Here is a 19058-nt window from a genome sequence, read left to right as displayed (position 1 = left end):
CTGAAACCCACTGAATAGAACAAAAACCTGCAGTTTATTATTCAACATTTAAATTCTTCCAAAGTTCATGTGCCAGATGGTAACATCATATTACTCCCAAAGGAAACTTTAAGCAGAACACTTAATTAGGAGAAAAATTACCTATTAGTGCAAGCCTCTAAGGCTTAATTTGATATTACTATATTTTCACCCATCTTTCCCTTAAAAATGAATAAATCAGCTGATCTGAATCAAGGGAACTGTATTTTGCTTTTATACCCAATATGAACTACTTTAGCATCATCAGCTATACTTCCACTGCAGAAGGCATTAACTTTTTATGTTGAATATTCTTTCTTGAGGGCATTCCATTTTTATAGCATTAACTCAAAAATAGTCCCTGATGTCTTATCAATAGGAACACAGACTTCTAGATATATTCTAAATACTAAGATAATCAATTGCACTATATAACAAATGTTTAAAATAAGCTTTTAACTAAAACCTTCCCCACAGGTCGTCTTTGACCCAAATGTTCTCAGACTTCCCAAGAAATTTACAGAATAAGAAATAATGACACTTATTTAAGGTTATGAAAGTCAAGGAGCCCAAAGACCCTATGTCATTGTATCCAACTAAATATGGCTCATTGGCTGGAATGGCTGGAAGAAAGGCCAGTGAAAAATCAATGGTTGCTACTTAGGAGGAAAGGGGAAATCAATGCTGGTGTAGGGAAGCTGCAGAATCCACCACGTTGCCTAAGTGCCAGGCTAAACTGCCATCCTTGACAATCTGTCCATGCCAGTCCTAGCTCAGCACCAGATTTCTTCCCAATTCTGTTTCTGTATTTGTTCCATCTAACTCTAATTTCTGACACAGCACCAGCTACAACATAATGACTTGTGTGACAATGGGCTTCTGTTTTTCAATCAGTTAAGGTAATCTCCAAAATCTAATTTATCAATGTGAATTATATAGCCCTTTAAGCTTTGAATGCAAACCCCTAATTTTCAGAAATATAGATTCACAACATCACAAAAATGTGAGCAACCATGAGGTAAATGAATCCCGACACTAGGTTTTAGGATAAAATGGTTGACTCTGTCACTGACTAGCTGGGAGACTGTGGGCAAGTTAGCAACCATTCTGTGCCCCAGTGTTTTATCTTGTAAATGAGGAAAATAATAGTATCTACCCAACAGGATTGTTGAGAGAATTAAATGAGTTGATAGTTTAAAAGCACCTGGGATATGCTATGTTTTAGAGAAATTCCCAGAGAGACGGTGAAAAGGCAGGTGCTGCTTCTCTACAAAACACCACAGACGCCCTGCTACCCTCTAACACTGCTCAGCTTCACATATCATAAGCAAAGAATTAAATCTATGTTAGAACGATTCAAGGGGTCGACAGTGAAATTATGTACATTCCAAGGAAAAGTAGTCAAAAAAATGACCCAACATCTCTCTTGACCTCACAAAACCAACAGCAATGATTCTCATAGTTCTCTTGTTGGGTGAGGTCATCTCAGGAGGAAAACACCATATCGATTATTTATATTCCCCCTCACCAACTGGCAAATTATGTTCACAAAATTAAAGCCCAATCAAATAACTATGTTAAATATATATATAACATCCATGTCCTGAGGCTTAGCAATAGAATCATTTATAAAATCTAAGTTAATAAAAAAATTTCTTGTCTTCCCTAGAGCAAAGGATTTGATCTCATTTTCTAGGAAATTCCTTATATTTTAAAAAAGAAATGCTAATTTCAATGAGGCAATAGATATTTAAAAAGGAGGAAATTTTTAACAGTTGGGCACTGGTTAAAATGGATTAAGCTGTGACAGGATTTTTTTTTATATATAACAAGTTTCACCGCAAGAGGACTTGTATAAGTTGCAGCACAGTCTCAAAAATAAAAACATCAATTTCCAGGGTTCCTCCCTAAACAGTGCACACATTGATTAAAATAAGAGAAAAAAATGGGTAATACTACCATGTACTTCAAGGACTTCAAGAATATAGATAGAGCCCAACGGGTGTTGCTCAGTGGTTGAGTGTCGGCCAATAAACCAGGAGGTCACGTTTTGGTTCCCAGTCAGGGCACATGCCTGGATTGCAGGCTCGATCCCCATAGGGAATGTGCAGGAGGCAACCGATCAATGATTCTCTCTCATCATTGATGTTTCTATCTTTCTCTTCCTCTCCCTTCCTCTCTGAAATCAATAAAAAAAATATTTTTAAAAAAGGACTATAAATAAAGATTCTGATAAATCACATGATCCTTGGCACATTACATATACTCATTTTTAGGTGTAAAATATTCCATAACAGTAAATATTTTAATTCTAAGAAAACAATTTTCATTGAGGAGCCCATCAGAATCACTTGTTGCAAGAAATACTCTTCCTGAGTTGCACATCTTCCAATAGATTATGGCAGATGCTCCCCAGGTAACTTATAGGTGGCGTGATGAAGATCACTGCTCTATCAAGTGAGTATAATGCCAGGCAATGAGTGACATTACTCCTCTGGCTTCCTGCAGGGGAAAATCACTGAGAACCAACTGCTTTAATAGGACAAGAATTTGGAGAAATTCAGGAGACTCTAGATCAAAGTAAGAAAAAGTCTGAAGCCAAAGAAAGACTCTTGCTCTCCTGCGTCTTATTTTTTATAAAGTGGCTTTGCATACTATATACTTACAACTCAGATGGTAATGAAGTACCTGTTGAATGTATTTACTTCCCATATATAAAGCCTCCAGAGTTCAGCATTATTCAACTCAAGGCCTACCTCAAAGGCTTACTGCCATAGTAGAACATACTTTGTGTTTTAAATGCTTATCTGCACAGAAGTTTCTCTAATTCATAATTTCATTTCCCAATTGCAAATTCAAAGAAAATTTGCTACTATAAGCAAGCATCTACTATTCAACATGACAAAGTAGAATTGTTCTCTGCTATTAGTGGTTTTAATTGTTCACTAAAATTAAAAGGCAAAATATTAACTCCCATTATTAATAAAGTAGCTTAAGCTAAAGCTTTTAAGGAGCTACCCAAATATACAAAATCTATAGCTCCATCTGTCAAATACATCATAAATCATGAAAATCTTTTAGCTGCAAAAAAATCTAAGTTTATTTTCTAAATCATAGTAGCGGAAAACCTTATGACAGAAGATACATTTCCCTGTGTACAAGCAATTAGTTTCCAATTACAAGCAAATAATGCTAACTATTCTTCTATTTTATAAAAAGAAAATAACAAATCATCAATTATAACTTGTAAGTTATGTGACAATTCAGTACAGCATATATGTGTGTATATATATACATATATATGTGTGTGTGTATATATATATATATATATATATATATACATTTAATTTTATATACAGCATATATGTGTGTATATATATATACATATATATAAATGTGTATATATATACATATACATACACATATATATATACACATATATATATACACACACATATATATATACACACATATACACATATATATACACATATATATATACACATATATATACACATATATATACACATATATATATACATATATATATATATACACACACACATATATATATATACACATGGCAATCATAGTACAAATATAATTCTAGTCTTATTAAAGTATATATTCATATTGAAAACATGGAGAAATAAATTTAATTGAATTTCCAAGAGTTTGCAGATGAATTAACAAATTTCAAAAGAGGAAATAATATAGATTAAATTAACAAAATATTAATAAAAAATATTCTTTTTACTCCAGAATTCTTGGATATGTTTCCTTCTTACATCCCCATTTGAAGTAAGTACAAACTGGCACATCCTTGAGAGGACAATTTTGAAATATCTAGAAAATTGTAAGTATACATATCCTTCAACCCAGCAACTCTGCTCCCAGGAATCACACATGATTACAGAAAAACATGAGTACCATAATGCTCATTGGTGCATTATTACAACAATACAAAAAAATTAAAACACCTATACTATGCAGTATAATGTAATTTCAAAAGAATGTGTCATATGAAAAATAATATAAATATATATTACTAAATGAAAAAGTTTGCATATCATTACGTATGATTCCAGTTTATAAAGCAATCACATGTAAGCTTTTGCATGCATAGAAAATGTTTGGAAAAATATACAAGAAACTATCAAAACTGTTACCTTTTTGGAGTGGGACTCAAAAGAGCTATGAGATCGGAGTTTTATTATTTATTTAAACAATGAGCATGTATTACTTTAAAATAAACTGTCCTTAAAATTCTTACCTACCCATGAAAGTTAGCCCAAAGTTAGTAACTCTCAGTTTAATTCATGTCCTGAATTCTTCCCCCTCTGACTTAACACTTTCAAATTCAATAGAAGCTAAATGATATAAGCTAGTTGGCAATCTATCTGATGAGCTAACCTAAATTTATACTACAAAATAGTGAAGCAGTCTAAAAGTTAAAGCTGTTAACAATTATCTCCTTTAGCTCACATCCCTAATCCTCACCTCTGCATTCCCAAAAAGGTAAGAGAAAATACAAACATGCAAACATCTTACGTGTACTATAGCACCTGCCTGTCCGTTACTATAGTCTCGATACTGTCCAAGCATCTGGTCTACTTGTCGCAGGTTTCGACTGGTGTCCTTGAGAAAGAAAATAGACTTTATTAGTTGTTCCAAACAATGTTTTTCCCAATCAGTCGTAGTAGTATGTCAAATAGCTAAGTCAACCATTTGCAAAGGTACAATTTATATCATAGTTAAGTCAGATATCAATATATTTCATAAATATCAAATAAATATTAACACAACTGAGAGAGAAACTAAAAACCATCTGCAATTTACTGGTGTGAAGTCTAAAGTACCTAATTTAAATCATTATCTGAGGTACCATAAGTCGGCAACAAAACCATAAACTGAAAAAAGCCCTCATAATCAACCTGTGCACCTCAACTAATTCACACCCTCTATGAAAAAGAATGCTAAAAGAACTAATCTAGTAGATTACCTCCAAGAGAAGCAAATCATTTGGATCCATGTTATTTCAATTATTACTTTACTTGAGAACTCAGTTAGGAGGGGGAAGGGGGGAACGTATCCTTTAACCTTTAGCTATAAACAACAAATTTAGTTCTAATCATAACAAAAATGGTTTCTACCTAAATATGCTAGGTTTCATCTGAGAGATTAATGGAGGTATTTCTTTCAAAAACATATACTTACTGCCCTGGCTGGCATGGGTCAGTGCTTAGAGTGCCGGCCTGCCCACCAGAGGGTCTTGAGTTCGATTCCAGGTCAAGGGCACGTACCTAAGTTGCAGATACAATTCCCACGCCCAATCGGGGTGAATGTGGGATGAACCAATCGATATGTCTCTGTCACAATGATGTTTCTCTCTCTCCCCAACTCACCTTCTTTCCACTCTCTCTAAATTCAATGGGAAAAATATCCTCACTCTTTAGGTGATAATTAAAATATATATATGTGTGTGTGTGTGTGTGTGTGTGTGTGTGTGTATACACACACACACTGAGTGGCCAGATTATTATTATATCTGAACGCATAATAATCTGGCCACTCAGTGTATATCCTATATAATAAAAGGCTAATATGCAAATTGTCCCCTCAACCAGGAGTTCGACCAGCAGGCAGGCCAGCCAACTGCCCATGTCCCCTCCCCCTGGCCAGGCTGGCCGGACCCCACCCATGCACGAATTCATGCACCAGGCCTCTAATATATACACTGAGTGGCCAGATTATCATGATCTATGAACACATAATAATCTGGCCACTCAATGTATATATGTGTGTGTACACACACACACACACACACACACACACATACAGTATATATATATATCCATATATATATCCATATACATATATATGAGTATATACACACACACACACACACACTAATGTGTCTCTGTGGTGGGAAAGTACAAGAATTTGTACTCCAAAATTCATTGTTATATTAAGTTTAAAAAGAAAAATCAAATCAAATTATGGCCTCTCCATTAGAAATTAGCCTTTTGTTTATCTAATCGTATTAACCCAGAGCAATAAAAAGCCAAAATCCATGCTTATCCAGGTAAGACAAAGATAAGGGAGTAATAGGTGGAGGGTGGAAATTCTATTTCTGAGTTTTCTTTTTCCCATTGTGACTGTGGTACCTTCCCCCATCTCATTTCCCAAGCCCCTGTTATGGAAGAATGAAAACTGCCTCCACTCAAATCTCCAAACACTGTCAAAGTTAGCCTCCAAATCAAAATGGACTCTCACTATTATTCATCTATGAATAATCATATTTTGATTATTATTAGCCAAAATATGAGCAACTTCACCAAAGGCACATGTCCACAAGAAGCTAAAGGATGGTAATCCCTAAAGGTTTCATTCCTATAATATTTTATTTGGAAATATAACACTTTCCACAACCTATCATATATTTCAAATATCCTTACTAGCTGTGGTAAGCATAATGGCTTCCAAAGATGTACAAAGCTTATTTCCTGGAACTTAACATGTCAAAAGGGATTGTGCAGATGTGATTAAACTAAGGATGTTGAGATGAGCAATATCCTGGATTCCTGGGTGCACTCAATGTGATCACAAATGTCCTTAAAAGTGGAAGAGAGAAGCAGGAGAGGTAGTCAGAGTGATGCGCTATGAGAAGGACTCGACCCACCCCTGCTGGTTTTGGAGATGAACAGGGCCACAAGACAGAAAATGTGGGCAGCCTAGAAGCTGGAAAAAGGCAAGAGGACAGATAATTCCCTAGGGCCTTCAGAAAGAAACGAAGCCCTACCAACACCCTAATTATTGCCCAGTGAGATTAGTGTCAGATTCTGACCTACAGAATTTTAAGAAAATAAATTTCTGTTATTTAAGACATTAATTTTGTGGTAATTTGTTGTGGTAGCAAAAAAAACTAATACAGTGACTGAAACTATTACTCAGCTTAACTATTTAATATTGATTTAAAACATCCAGTGTTAAACTAACCTGTAAAGTACTCGTTATAGTGTTGACCTTCTTGGTGACATCGACTGTAGGACGATTTCCAATTTCCCTGTGTATTGACCTGGCAGCCCATCGACTCAACCGGTCATGAGAGCGGAAGTGGTCTGAATCACTGGAGGATTCTGCCATTGATGTACACAAATCCTTAAAAATAAATTCAGGCCATGGTCAAGCAAACAGTAAAGAGAACGGAAATAAGAGATTAATTTAGCTATTCACTTTTTGATCTTTTAAAGTATTTATTACATTAGTCCTTTGGCTTATCGTAATAGTTACATACAGTTTGAAAACATAAGTCACTTCCTCACATAATTCTCCCTCCTTTGTTTTTTCTGCTTTAAAAGACCAACTCCTGCCCAGCCGGTGTGATTCAGTGGTTGAGCATCGACCTATGAACCAGGAGGTCACATTTCAATTCTCAGTCAGGGCACATGCCCCAGGTTGTGGGCTCGATCCCAAATATGAGATGTGCAAGGGCAGCTGACTAATGATTCTCTCTCATCATTGATGTTTATCTCTCTCCCTCTCCCTTCCTCTCTGAAATCAATAAAAATATTTTTTTAAATAAAGAGCAATCCTCAAATATTATTTTAGTTACATTTACAGCTCCAAATAATAAAAATCCCTTGGTTCTGTGCAATGTTCCTACATTTTAAAAGCACTTTCACATACAGTATCTTATTTAATCCTACTAACAGATAAATAGGGCAGATAGATTGGTTTCTCTAAGCACAGATTCTCTAGGACCTGCAGGTCTCAATATTAGTCTGATGTTCATTCTACTGCACTGTAAGAACATTTGTATCTTTAAACAAAAATACAACGCACATGGAATTATCTAAAGAGAACCCCAGGGCACAGTGAATACCGGCATGCACCTAAATTTACAATATAGATTTAAACAAATGCAATAACAAAGGTAAAAATTCTATAACAATATGTGGGAAGATGGCATCATCAACATCTCCATCAAATTAGGAAGTCAAACATCCGGAGTATAATTTAATCAGTAAACAATTTTCTAAATATGCTTTTTTTCCCCATCTTTACCTCAATTTTCTATATAGTGCAAAAGTAAATTAGTTCATGAAGGACAATCTCAAAACTTTCAGAAAACCTTTTATAGAAGTTGAAGAAACAAATGTATTTGGGACAAAGAAGTATCAGAGAAAACTCAATTGATCAAAAGTGTAAGTTTATTGACTATTCTAATAATTCTATTTTCTGCTTAATGAAGGGTTAATGTAACTTTTAACATTAATTGTTATACTCTTCCTAAAATTTATATGGTCATTTTTTTCTGACTTATTAAGTCCAGTGTGATGAAATCTTTCTTTAATGATCTAGAATATTCTGGACTTTTGGGATCATTATTCTGTATGCATCTGGGAAGTACATGACCATACATCTAAAGCAGGAGTGGGGAACATCCGGCCCGTGGGTTGTATCATTTGGTCTGGCTTTGCCAAGGCAACCACTGGTGGGACTCAAAATTCAATAAATCTAGGAGCTTTTTTCAAAGCAACATAATTTTTAAGTTGAAAATTTTGTATGGACCGAGAATGATATTATAAATATCCAAATGGCCCTTAGCAGAAAAAAGGTTCCCCACCCCTGCCCTAAAGGGAAGATAAGGGGAACTTGCTAAATATCTATAGACTAGAGGCCCGGTGCACGAAATTCGTGCACTGGCAAGGGTGTCCCTCAGCCCAGCCTGCACCCTCTCCAATATGGGACCCCTCAAGGGATGTCCAACTGCAGGTTTAGGCCCGATCCCTGTGGAATCGGGCCTAAACCTGCAGTTGGACATCCCTCTCAGAATCCGGGACTGCTGGCTCCTAACCGCTCACCTACCTGCCTGATTGCCCCCTAACTGCTTCCTTGCTGGCCTGATTGACCCCTAACTGCTCCTCTGCGGGCCTGATTGCCCCCAAATACCCTCCCCTGCTGGCCTGATCACCCCCAAGGCTTTTATTAGTATAATAAATCCCCTGCACAGAAAATTTTACTAACCCTGCTTTACAATAAGGGCTTGATAATTGAATCATTAGGACCAGACACCAGGATTTCCTTTCTTTGAATAGTGGAGGGAATACTTATCTTGTCTTTAAGTTGCCCGGAAATTAAAATGAGATAATGACTTAGAAAAGTATAAAAGCACCATATAAAGACAACTGTCTTTTTAATGAAGTGGCAAAATGAAAAACACTTTTTATTCTCCCCTTCCTTCCTTTACAGCTTTTATTTAAACTTTGAAATTTATAAAAATTTCACTCCAATTTTCATTTCTTTACATTCAACATTATTTTGTACTGGTTTCGGGTTTTATATTAGTTACAGAATAGTGGTTAGACAATCATATACTTTACAAAGTGTTCCCTGATATTTCTAGTACCCACCTGGCATCATACCATCATTACAACACTATTGACTATATTCCCTATTTAAGTGACAATGGGTTTACAGGTTCCTTTCAGTCTTTCTTTTGTGTTTCTTGTCCTTCCTTTTCTTTCTCACTTCTTCCCTCATTTTCTTTATATAGTATCTCAATTGGGCATCAAAGCTCAGTGAAGGCACTGGGACACACTTCATCTATTTTACAGACCAGGAAACTGAGGCCAATTCCAGTTGGCTGTGGAACTTGACACAGCACACAGGAAGCCCTCAGAGCCATGCTCTTTGCGCTTCCTAAGGGGCAGCAGCCCAGCAAACAGAACAAACCTTCCAGTCAGGCTTTCCAGCCTCTTTCTCAAGCACCTCTTCATTGCGGATGCTCCACATTCTTTCCTCTCCCCCCTTTCTTTACTGCCCCCCCTTCTCCGAAGCAGGTGGAAGGCTTCCCACTCACTGCCTAGGTATGCTCTGCTATGGGGCAGGGTGTAGCGAGCTTGCTTTTGGGTCAAGGCAGGAGCAGTAGTCACTGCCTCTGAAGTGTGAAGGCCGCCTGAGCGAGGCCCATTAGCACTGGGAGCTTCTCTGAATCACATCAGTCAGTCTAGTACCCTGCAGTGCAGCACCCCTCCACTGAGGTGGCTCCACCCCTCAACCCCCGCCTCAGGGGTGAGGGTCCTCTGCCAGGAGTCCTTCCATGCCCCTTGATCCCTAGCTGGGCCCACCCACGTCTTGGGGGCACTGCAGAACCTCTGTCTCTCTGCATATGTGGCAGATCCCTGCCCTAGGTCTCTGCAAAGCTATGAATCTGTGGCCGGAGGCCTGGTTTGGGTCTCAGCAACCACATGCCTGCAATGTTCCCAGGGACCCCCGGGAGCGGCTGGCTGGGCCCGGCCACGCCCCCCACATGGTGGCCTTAGCCCCTGGGACCCCCAGGAGCAGCTGGCTCGGCCCGGCCACCCCCCCCCTCCAGGGTGTCGATCGCCCCCGGACCTCCGGGAGCGACTGGCTCGGCCCGGCCACGCCCCCCCCCAGGGTGGCCTTAGACCCCGGAACCCCCGGGAGTGGCTGGCTCAGCTCAGTCACACCCCCTCCAGGATGGCGATCGCCCCCGGGATCCCCGGAACTAAGAGGATTGGGCACCGCCATCTTGGCCTTCTCAACGGCCAGATAGGCCACCCGGAGTCCCGCCCCCAGCCTCTCGCAAGCCCAATCATGGGCATAGCGGAGGTGCGGTCAATTTGCATGTTTCTCTATTATAAGGTAGGATACTAGAGCAAGCATGTCAAACTTGCGGCCCACCAGCCGCAAGTTTGATATGCTTGTCCTAGGGCATTAAATGAAAGCATAAAAGTAATCATGTTTTTAAATTATTAGATAAAACTAAATAAACAAGCAAAGAATCTTGCTGTGAATTTAGGTTTTTCAAAGTGAAACACAGTCTGACATTGTAGCACCAGAAAAAGATTAATGGAAGATCTAACTTCTTCATGCTAGCTGAGACAGGACTAGAGAACACCCTGTCCAACTCATCCTCTCTTCCGCCCGAACCTCAACTTCCTACCACAGCTGTCTTCTCTGGTTTTTGTCTCACTTCTCCTATCTACAGGTACAAAGGTATAGTGCCCATAATGTGGCTCCCTCCGGCCTCAGGAAACAGGAGCAGCCAATTTGATTTCAACTTGACTACAAATAATTACAACTAATAATTGTATGGTCATTTTCAATGATTCAGGGAAATTTTTTAAATAAAATAGTAGAGACAAATATAATAAGCAAGTATGTATCTACCACCTACAATAAATATAATTTTTCTTATTCTTTCCTATTTCTGTTATTTTTATTCTATTCCATTATTTCTAACCTATATAATAAAACCCTAATATGTAAATTGACTGAACGGTGGAACAACTGGTCGCTATGATGTGCACTGACCACCAGGGGGCAGACGCTTAATGCAGGAGCTGCCCCCCTGGTGGTCAGTGCACTCCCATAGGGGGAGTGCTGCTCAGTCAGAAGCCAGGCTCACAGCTGGAGAATGCAGCAGTGGTGATGACAGCGCTAGGACCCCTCAGGGGATGTCCACGGGGAGAGGGCCTAAGCTGGCAGGTGGACATCCCTCGAGGGGTCCCAAACAGCTGAGATAACCACCCCCCCCCCCAGTGTACGAATGTCATGCACTGGGCCTCTAGTTGTTTTATAAGAGCATATTCTTATTATTTTTATTATTCCCCATTCATGCTTCTAATATTTTCAGTAAAATATTTAGAATACTATAAATGAAGTATTTTTTCTTTATTGTTAAAAGTATTCCAGATGTCTCCTTTGTTTGTTTGTTTGTTTGTTTGTTAGTTGGTTGGTTTTTCCCAATGACCCTCTCCACCCCACACTCGCCCCTCCCCAGCCTTCACCACTCTATTGTCTATGTCCATATATGCATATAAGTTCCCCAGTTAATCACTCCCCACCCATCTCCGCCTTCCCTCTGAAATTTGTCAGTCTGTTCCATCTTTCCATGTCTCTGGATCTATTTTGTTCATCAGTTTATTTGGTTCATTAGATTTCACATAAGTGAGATCATGTGATACTTATCTTTCTCTGACTGGGTTATTTCACTTAGCCCAGTGGTCGGCAAATTCATTAGTCAACAGAGCCAAATATCAACAGCACAACGATTGAAATTTCTTTTGAGAGCCAAATTTTTTAAACTTAAACTTCTTCTAACACCACTTCTTCAAAATAGACTCGCCCAGGCAGTAGTATTTTGTGGAAGAGCCACACTCAAGGGGCCAAAGAGCCGCATGTGGCTCACGAGCCGCAGTTTGCCGACCACAGAGTTAGCCTAATACTCTCCAGGTCCATCCATACTGTTGCAAATGGTTACGAGTTCTTTCTTTTTTATAGCTGTATAGTATCCCATTGTGTATATGTACCACAGCCTTTTTATCAATGAAGTCTTAGTAGCTTCCCACCCCACCCTTCACCCACTACTCTTCCTACCTCCTTCCCTAGGGATAGCTACTAGCAGGACATTGTGTATGACTCTCATACCTTTACCACAAGTATATGTGCTTCACAGTCTTTCTTAATGGAACAAACATTACAATTAATTGATAAATATTAACAACAACAAAAAGATATGGCGTATGTGAATTTAACTTTAAAACAGAAAATCTTAGCAGCATTAAATAAAGAACAACATTAACTAAATTATGTCTAATTGTCACATAATACAAAAAAAATGACCTATCACTTATACCTACTAAAGATTAAATATTTTAATCAGATAGAATCACACTTTCCAGCATGAATTTCACTAATACACACCCACAGTCTTTAGCTATTAATTTCAATAACTTTGAGCAATAAAAGATGTTCAAACTCCTGCATCTGATGGAACACCAGTAGGAATATCAAGATTTGGGTGAGATAGAGCTAAGAATTTGGTATGGCTGTTTTCTAAATAGCATATGAAACATTAGTAACCATCTAAGGATTTTAATTACATAAGTGTCATAAATTTTGAATAAGGGAAATTAAAGAATCTGAACATAATATAAAATAGAATTTTATTATTTTCATTGTTAATAAAATTTAGCACTTCCTTCAACTATTACTGACAATTCAAAAGGTCAAACATGACTCTCATAGCTAACTGAAAGAATGCCTAACCTTAAATGTCACAACACAGAAGACAGCTATGGTAGCAAAGGTCCAACTTTTTATATATATATATGTATATGGATGTATGTATGTATGTATGTGTGTATGTGTGTGTGTGTGTGTGTGTATATATATATATATATATATATATATATATATATATATATAATGGACTTTTTAAAGAGAGGAAGGGAGAGGAATAGAGAGTTAGAAACATCGATGAGAGAGAACATCGATCAGCTGCCTCCTGCATACTCACTACTGGGGATGTGCCTGCAACCAAAGTACATGCCCTTGACCGGAATCGAACCTGGAACCCTTCAGTCCACAGGCCAATGCTCTATCCACTGAGCCAAACCAGTTAGGGCAGCAGAGGTCCAACTTTACCAAAAAGATGTCTGTCTATCACCATCCAGCACTGCCACTCCGCAGACACAGAGTTGACATAGGGAGAAAGAAACACATAAGAAAGAAGTGGCCACTGGAGTGGTCAAGAGACTTCTGCCATATAATCAGAACCCAGAATAAAATGTCTGGAAGGCCATGAAAGTAGTTCCTAAGAGCCCCTTAATATAACTGACTAAAGAAGAAAAGCACAAAGCAGAAAACACCAATTAGACACCTTGTTCCAGCAAAATGTATTATGCTGCAGTTGAAAAATTAATTATAAAAAAGTATTGTATATCCTAATATCAATAGCATTAATGAAAACTGACCAGGCCTCTGAAAATCTCCCTAAATAAATTGTACCAATAGTATTACATTCATTCCATGTTGATAAAGGCATACTGAGAATGGTCACATAGAAAACAAAAATGGATGGCCATGAAAAAAATGTTCTCCTAATAACCTAAGAAATATAAATTAAATACTGAGATACTTTTCTACCCTATTAAGTTATTTTCCTTTAAATAATAATGTTTATGGTTAGCCAAACTGTAGGGGAAAGAGCACTGCTATATAGATCTAATGGAAATGTATACATTGATAAACTTGCCTGAATGTCAGCAAGCCAGACATATATCAAGAGCAGTTTGTACCTTTGACCAAGTAACTTCCAAAACTTTCCCCTGGGGTACATAAAATCATCTGGAGTATATAAAGAATTTATATATAAAGATATTGGCTGAGAAGTTGTAATAGAAGGAAAATAAATACAATTTAAATTTCAAATTATAAAAGAATGAATGGTTAAAATACAGTACAGTTCTACACTGGAACAGTATATAGACTTTACACACCCTGGTTCTGGAGATATTTAATAGCAATGTAAGGGTTAACAGTATGAATCCCAATTTTTAATAAGCATTATATGTTGTTTGTATGTGACTATAAATTACCGGTATACAAATTAGAGGAGCAGGAAAGGGCAATGATAAAAGAAAATAGACCCAAAGTATATTTACCATGCAGTGTTTAAAGCAGATTTTTATTTTTTTTAAATTCCTATGTCTCTTAAAATGTCTACAATGAATATATTATCAGAAAGAAAAACTCAATGTATACTTAAAAGAAAAACAAATGTAAAGATGACCTTCAGAGATAGCAGATTAGTAAAAGGCTGGCAAGTGGAAATGAAGAATGACATAGCTGCAATAAAGAGCACAATGGAAAGTATCAACAGTAGACTAGAAGAAGCTGAGGATCACATCATCGAGTCAGAAGACAAGGTAGAAAAAAAATATCCAAGCAGAGCAGCAACTGGAAAAAAAAATAACATTAAAAGCAGGAGGGGAGCCTAAGAGAGCTTTGGGACAACATGAAAAGAAACAGCATCCACATATGGGGGGGGGAGGGGTTAAAAGGAGAGGAAACTGAGCAAGAAATAGAAAACCTGTTTGAAGAAATAATGACAGAAAATTTCCCTGATATTGGAAAGGAAAAACTCACACAAGTCCAAGAAGCACACAGAGTCCCAAACAAGATAACCACCCCCCCCCAAAAAAAAAAAAAAAACACACCAAGACACATCATAATTAAACTGGCAAACACCAACAACAAAGTAAGAATCTTAAAGGCTGCTAGAGGGAGGCAGAAAGTAACCTATAAGGGATCTCCCATTCGACTATTAACTGATATCTCAACAGAAACACATCAGGCCAGAAGGGAATGGAATGAAATATACAAAGTCATGCAAAGCATGCAAAGGGACTAAATCCAAGAATACTATACCCAGCAAGGCAATCATTTAAAATTGCAGGTGACATCAAGAGCTTCACAGACAAAGAAGGACTAAGGGAGTTTATTACCACCAAGCCAGCAATGCAAAAAATGCTAAAGGAACTACTGTAAAAAGAAGAAATAGGAAGGGAAGAAGGAACAAAGGCATAAAGAATAAAAATGACAACAAACAAGTACCTATCTATATTATAAAAATCCAGTAGCCCTAACACCGTAACGACCAAAGACTGGCAAGGGTGGGCAGGGCTATGAGCACAGCGAGGCTGTGAGGGTGGGCGGGTTCGCACTATTTCACATGCTGGGCTTCTAGTCAATAATACCCTTAAGCATAAATGCATTAAGTGCTCCAATCAAAAGACATAGGGTAGCTGAATGGATAAGAACATGACTCATATTTCTGCTGTCTACAAGAGAACCACTCAGAACAAAGAAATCAGCAAAGAAACATCAATCCTAAATGACTCACTAGATCAAATGGAATTAATTGACATCTTCAGAACATTTCACCCTAAAGCTACAGAATATACTTTCTTCTCAAGTGCACACCAGACAATTTCAAAGACAAATTGGGACACAGGCAAAGTCTCTTCAAATTCAAGAAGATAGAAATTATGCCCTAGCTTGTTTTTCTCAGTGGATAGAGCGTCGGCCTGTGGAATGAGGGTTCTGGGTTCAATTCCAGTTGAGGGCACATGCCTGGGTTGTGGGCTCAATCCCCAGGAGCGGGGCAGTAGGAGGCAGTCAATCAATGATTCTCTCATCATTGATGTTTCTATCTCTCTCTTCCTCTCTGAAATCAATAAAAATATTTTTAAAAAAAAAAGAAGATAGAAATAATGTCAAGCATCTTCTCAGATCACAATAGCAGAAAATTAGAAATCAACTACAATGAAAAAAATCAAACACTTAGAGGCTAAATAGTATGTTATTAAACATTGATTGGGTTACGAAAGAGATCAAAGAATAAATAAAAAGCATCCTCTTAAAAAATGACAATGAAAACACAACAATCCAAAATCTATGGGACACAGTGAAAGCAGTCCTGAGAGGGAAGTTCATAGCTCTACAGGCCTACTTCAAAAAACAAGAAAAAATGGTAATAAATTATCTAACCCTACAAGTTAAAGAATTATAAAGAGAGCAACAAGAAAAGCCCCAAGTAAGCAGAAGGAAGGAAATAATAAAGATCAGAGCAGAAATAAACGACATAGAGACCAAAAAAAAAATACAAAAGATCAATGAAACCAAGAGCTGGTTCTTTGAAAGGATAAACAAGATTGATGAACCTCTAACCAGGCTCACCAAGAAACAAAGAGAGAAAACCAAATAAACAATATCAGAAATGAAAAAGTTGAAGTAACAACAGACCCCATAGTAATACAAAGGATTGTAAAAAAAAAAAAAATACTACAAACAACTCTTCTCAACAAACTAAACAACCTAGATAAAATGGACATATTCTTAGAAAAATATAAGCTTCCAAAACTCAATCAGAAAGAATAAAAAAACCTGAATAGGCTGATAATTGCCAATGAAATTGAAGCAGAAATCAAAAATCTTCCAGCGGACAAAAGCCCTGGTCTGGACAGTTTTACAGTGGAGTTTTGCCAAAGATTCAAAGAAGAACTAAAACCTATCCTCCTCAGGCTATTCCAAAAATTCAAGAGGAAGGCACACTTCCAAGCTCCATGAAGCCAGCATTACCCTAATTCCAAAACCAGATAAAGACACTACAAAGAAAGAGAATTACAGACCAATATCCCCGATGAACATAGATACTAAAATCCTCAACAAAATTCTAGCAAATCGGATCCAGCATTACATTAGAAAGATCATACACCATGACCAAGTGGGATTTATTCCAGGGATGCAAGGCTGGTACAATATGTACAAATCAATAAACATGATACACCACATAAACAAACTGAGAGACAAAAATCACATAATCATATCAATTGATGCAGAAAAAGCATTTGACAAAATCCAACACCCTTTCTTGATAAAAACTCTCAGCAAAGTGGGAATAAAGGGATGATACATCAACATAATAAAAGACAAACCTACAGCCAACATCATACTCAATAGGCAAAAACTAAAACCATTTCCCCTAAGAACAAGAACAAGACAGGCATGCCCACTTTCACCACTCCTGTTCAACATAGTGCTAAAAGTGGTAGCCATAGCAATCAAACAAGAAGAAGAAATAAAAGGCATCCAAATTGGATAAGAAGAAGTAAAACTGTCATTATTTGCAGATAACATGCTATTGTACATAGAAAACCCTAAAGACTCCACCAAAAAACTATTAGACTTGAATGAATTTGGCAATGTAGCAGGATACAAAATTAACACCCAGAAATCTATGGCTTTTTTATTTTTTTATTTTTTTTTTTTTTAATTTCTTTATTGATTAAGGTGTCACATATTTGTCCTCATCCCCCCATTCCCATCCCACACCCCTCCCCACGGATGCCCCAACCCCCTGTTGAACTTAACCATTGGATAGGCTCATATGCATGCACACAAGTCCTTTGGTTGATATCTCCCCCCTCCTCCCAACCTCCCCTATCCTCCCTCTGAGGCCCGATAGTCTGATCGATGCCTCCTTGTTTCTGGTTCTGTTCTTGTTCCTCAGTCTATGTTGTTCATCATTTCCCCTAGATGAGCAAGATCATATGTCACTAGAGATATACTTATAAGAACTGAATGTGAGACGAGCAATAATAGTTATGCTGACAGGCAAATGAATCAGTCTGTAGTGAGTTTCTTTCTGGACCAACAGTTCTTTTGAGACCCATTTTCAATGTCCACCAGTTCCTTATGTGTACATGTCAGCACTGACCCCTCTGCTCTGGATGGTGGACAAATGGTGGTAACGGAGGTCCGACTCCCTCTGGTTTGGTCTCGGCCGGACCCAGGGGCACGGCTTCACCCGGACTAAGGGGCACGTGGCCTCACCCAGACCCAAGGGGCATGTGGCCTCACCCAAGCCCAGGACCCAGCCTCACCCGGATGGATCCAGGGGCACACAGCCTCACTCGGACCCAGGATCCGGCTTCACCCGTACCCAGGGGCGCAAGGCCTCACCCGGACCCAGGAGCACATGGCCTCACCCGGGCCCAGAGACCCAGCCTCATCTGGGTCCAGTGTCGCGTGGTCTCACCCGGACCCAGGGGCGCATGGCCTCACCCGGGCCCAGGGACCCAGCCTCACCTGGGTCCAGGGGCAAAAGGCCTCACCTGGACCCAGGGGCGCGTGGCCTCACCCGAACCCAGGGGCGCGTGGCCTCTCCCAGACCCAGGGGCGCGTGGCCTCACCAGGACCTAGGTGCGCGAGGCCTCACCCAGATCCAGGGACACATGGCCTCACCCGGACCTAGGTGAGCGAGGCCTCACCCGGATCCAGGGACACATGGCCTCACCCGGACCCGGGGGCGCTTGGCCTCTCCCAGACCCAGGGGCGCGTGGCCTCACCCGGATCCAGGGACACATGGCCTCACCCAGACCCAGGGGCGCGTGGCCTTTCCCAGACCCAGGGGCACGTGGCCTCACCCAGACCCAGGGGCACGTGGCCTCACCCGGACTCGGGACCCAGCCTCACCCGGATCCAGGGACACATGGCCTCACCCGGACCCGGGGGCGCGTGGCCTCTCCCAGACCCGGGGGCGCGTGGCCTTACCCGGGCCTAGGTGCGCTAGGCCTCACCCGGATCCAGGGACACATGGCCTCACCCAGACCCGGGGGTCTATGGCTTTTTTATATACCAATAATAAACTCACAGAAAGAGAA

At 39.2% G+C, this 19058-nt stretch overlaps 1 protein-coding gene across 5 annotated transcripts in view; it reads right to left on the bottom strand.

The window, feature by feature from the left end:
- CEP128 (centrosomal protein 128) overlaps positions 1 to 19058 on the bottom strand; it is a 364379-nt gene that overhangs the window by 327980 nt on the left and 17341 nt on the right. For all 5 annotated transcript variants that reach the window (XM_028155817.2, XM_054715853.1, XM_054715854.1 and 2 more), the window contains exons 3-4: positions 7018 to 7179; positions 4570 to 4656 (exon numbers count right to left, since the gene is read on the bottom strand). In XM_028155817.2, the coding sequence (XP_028011618.2) occupies positions 4570 to 4656; positions 7018 to 7164 (234 nt within the window). In that variant the 5' untranslated portion in view covers positions 7165 to 7179. The remainder of the gene's footprint in view (positions 1 to 4569; positions 4657 to 7017; positions 7180 to 19058) is intronic.

The sequence above is a fragment of the Eptesicus fuscus genome, chromosome 5, assembly GCF_027574615.1.
Source record: "Eptesicus fuscus isolate TK198812 chromosome 5, DD_ASM_mEF_20220401, whole genome shotgun sequence".
NCBI lineage: Eukaryota > Metazoa > Chordata > Mammalia > Chiroptera > Vespertilionidae > Eptesicus > Eptesicus fuscus.
This window is presented reverse-complemented; position numbering and strand designations above follow the sequence as displayed.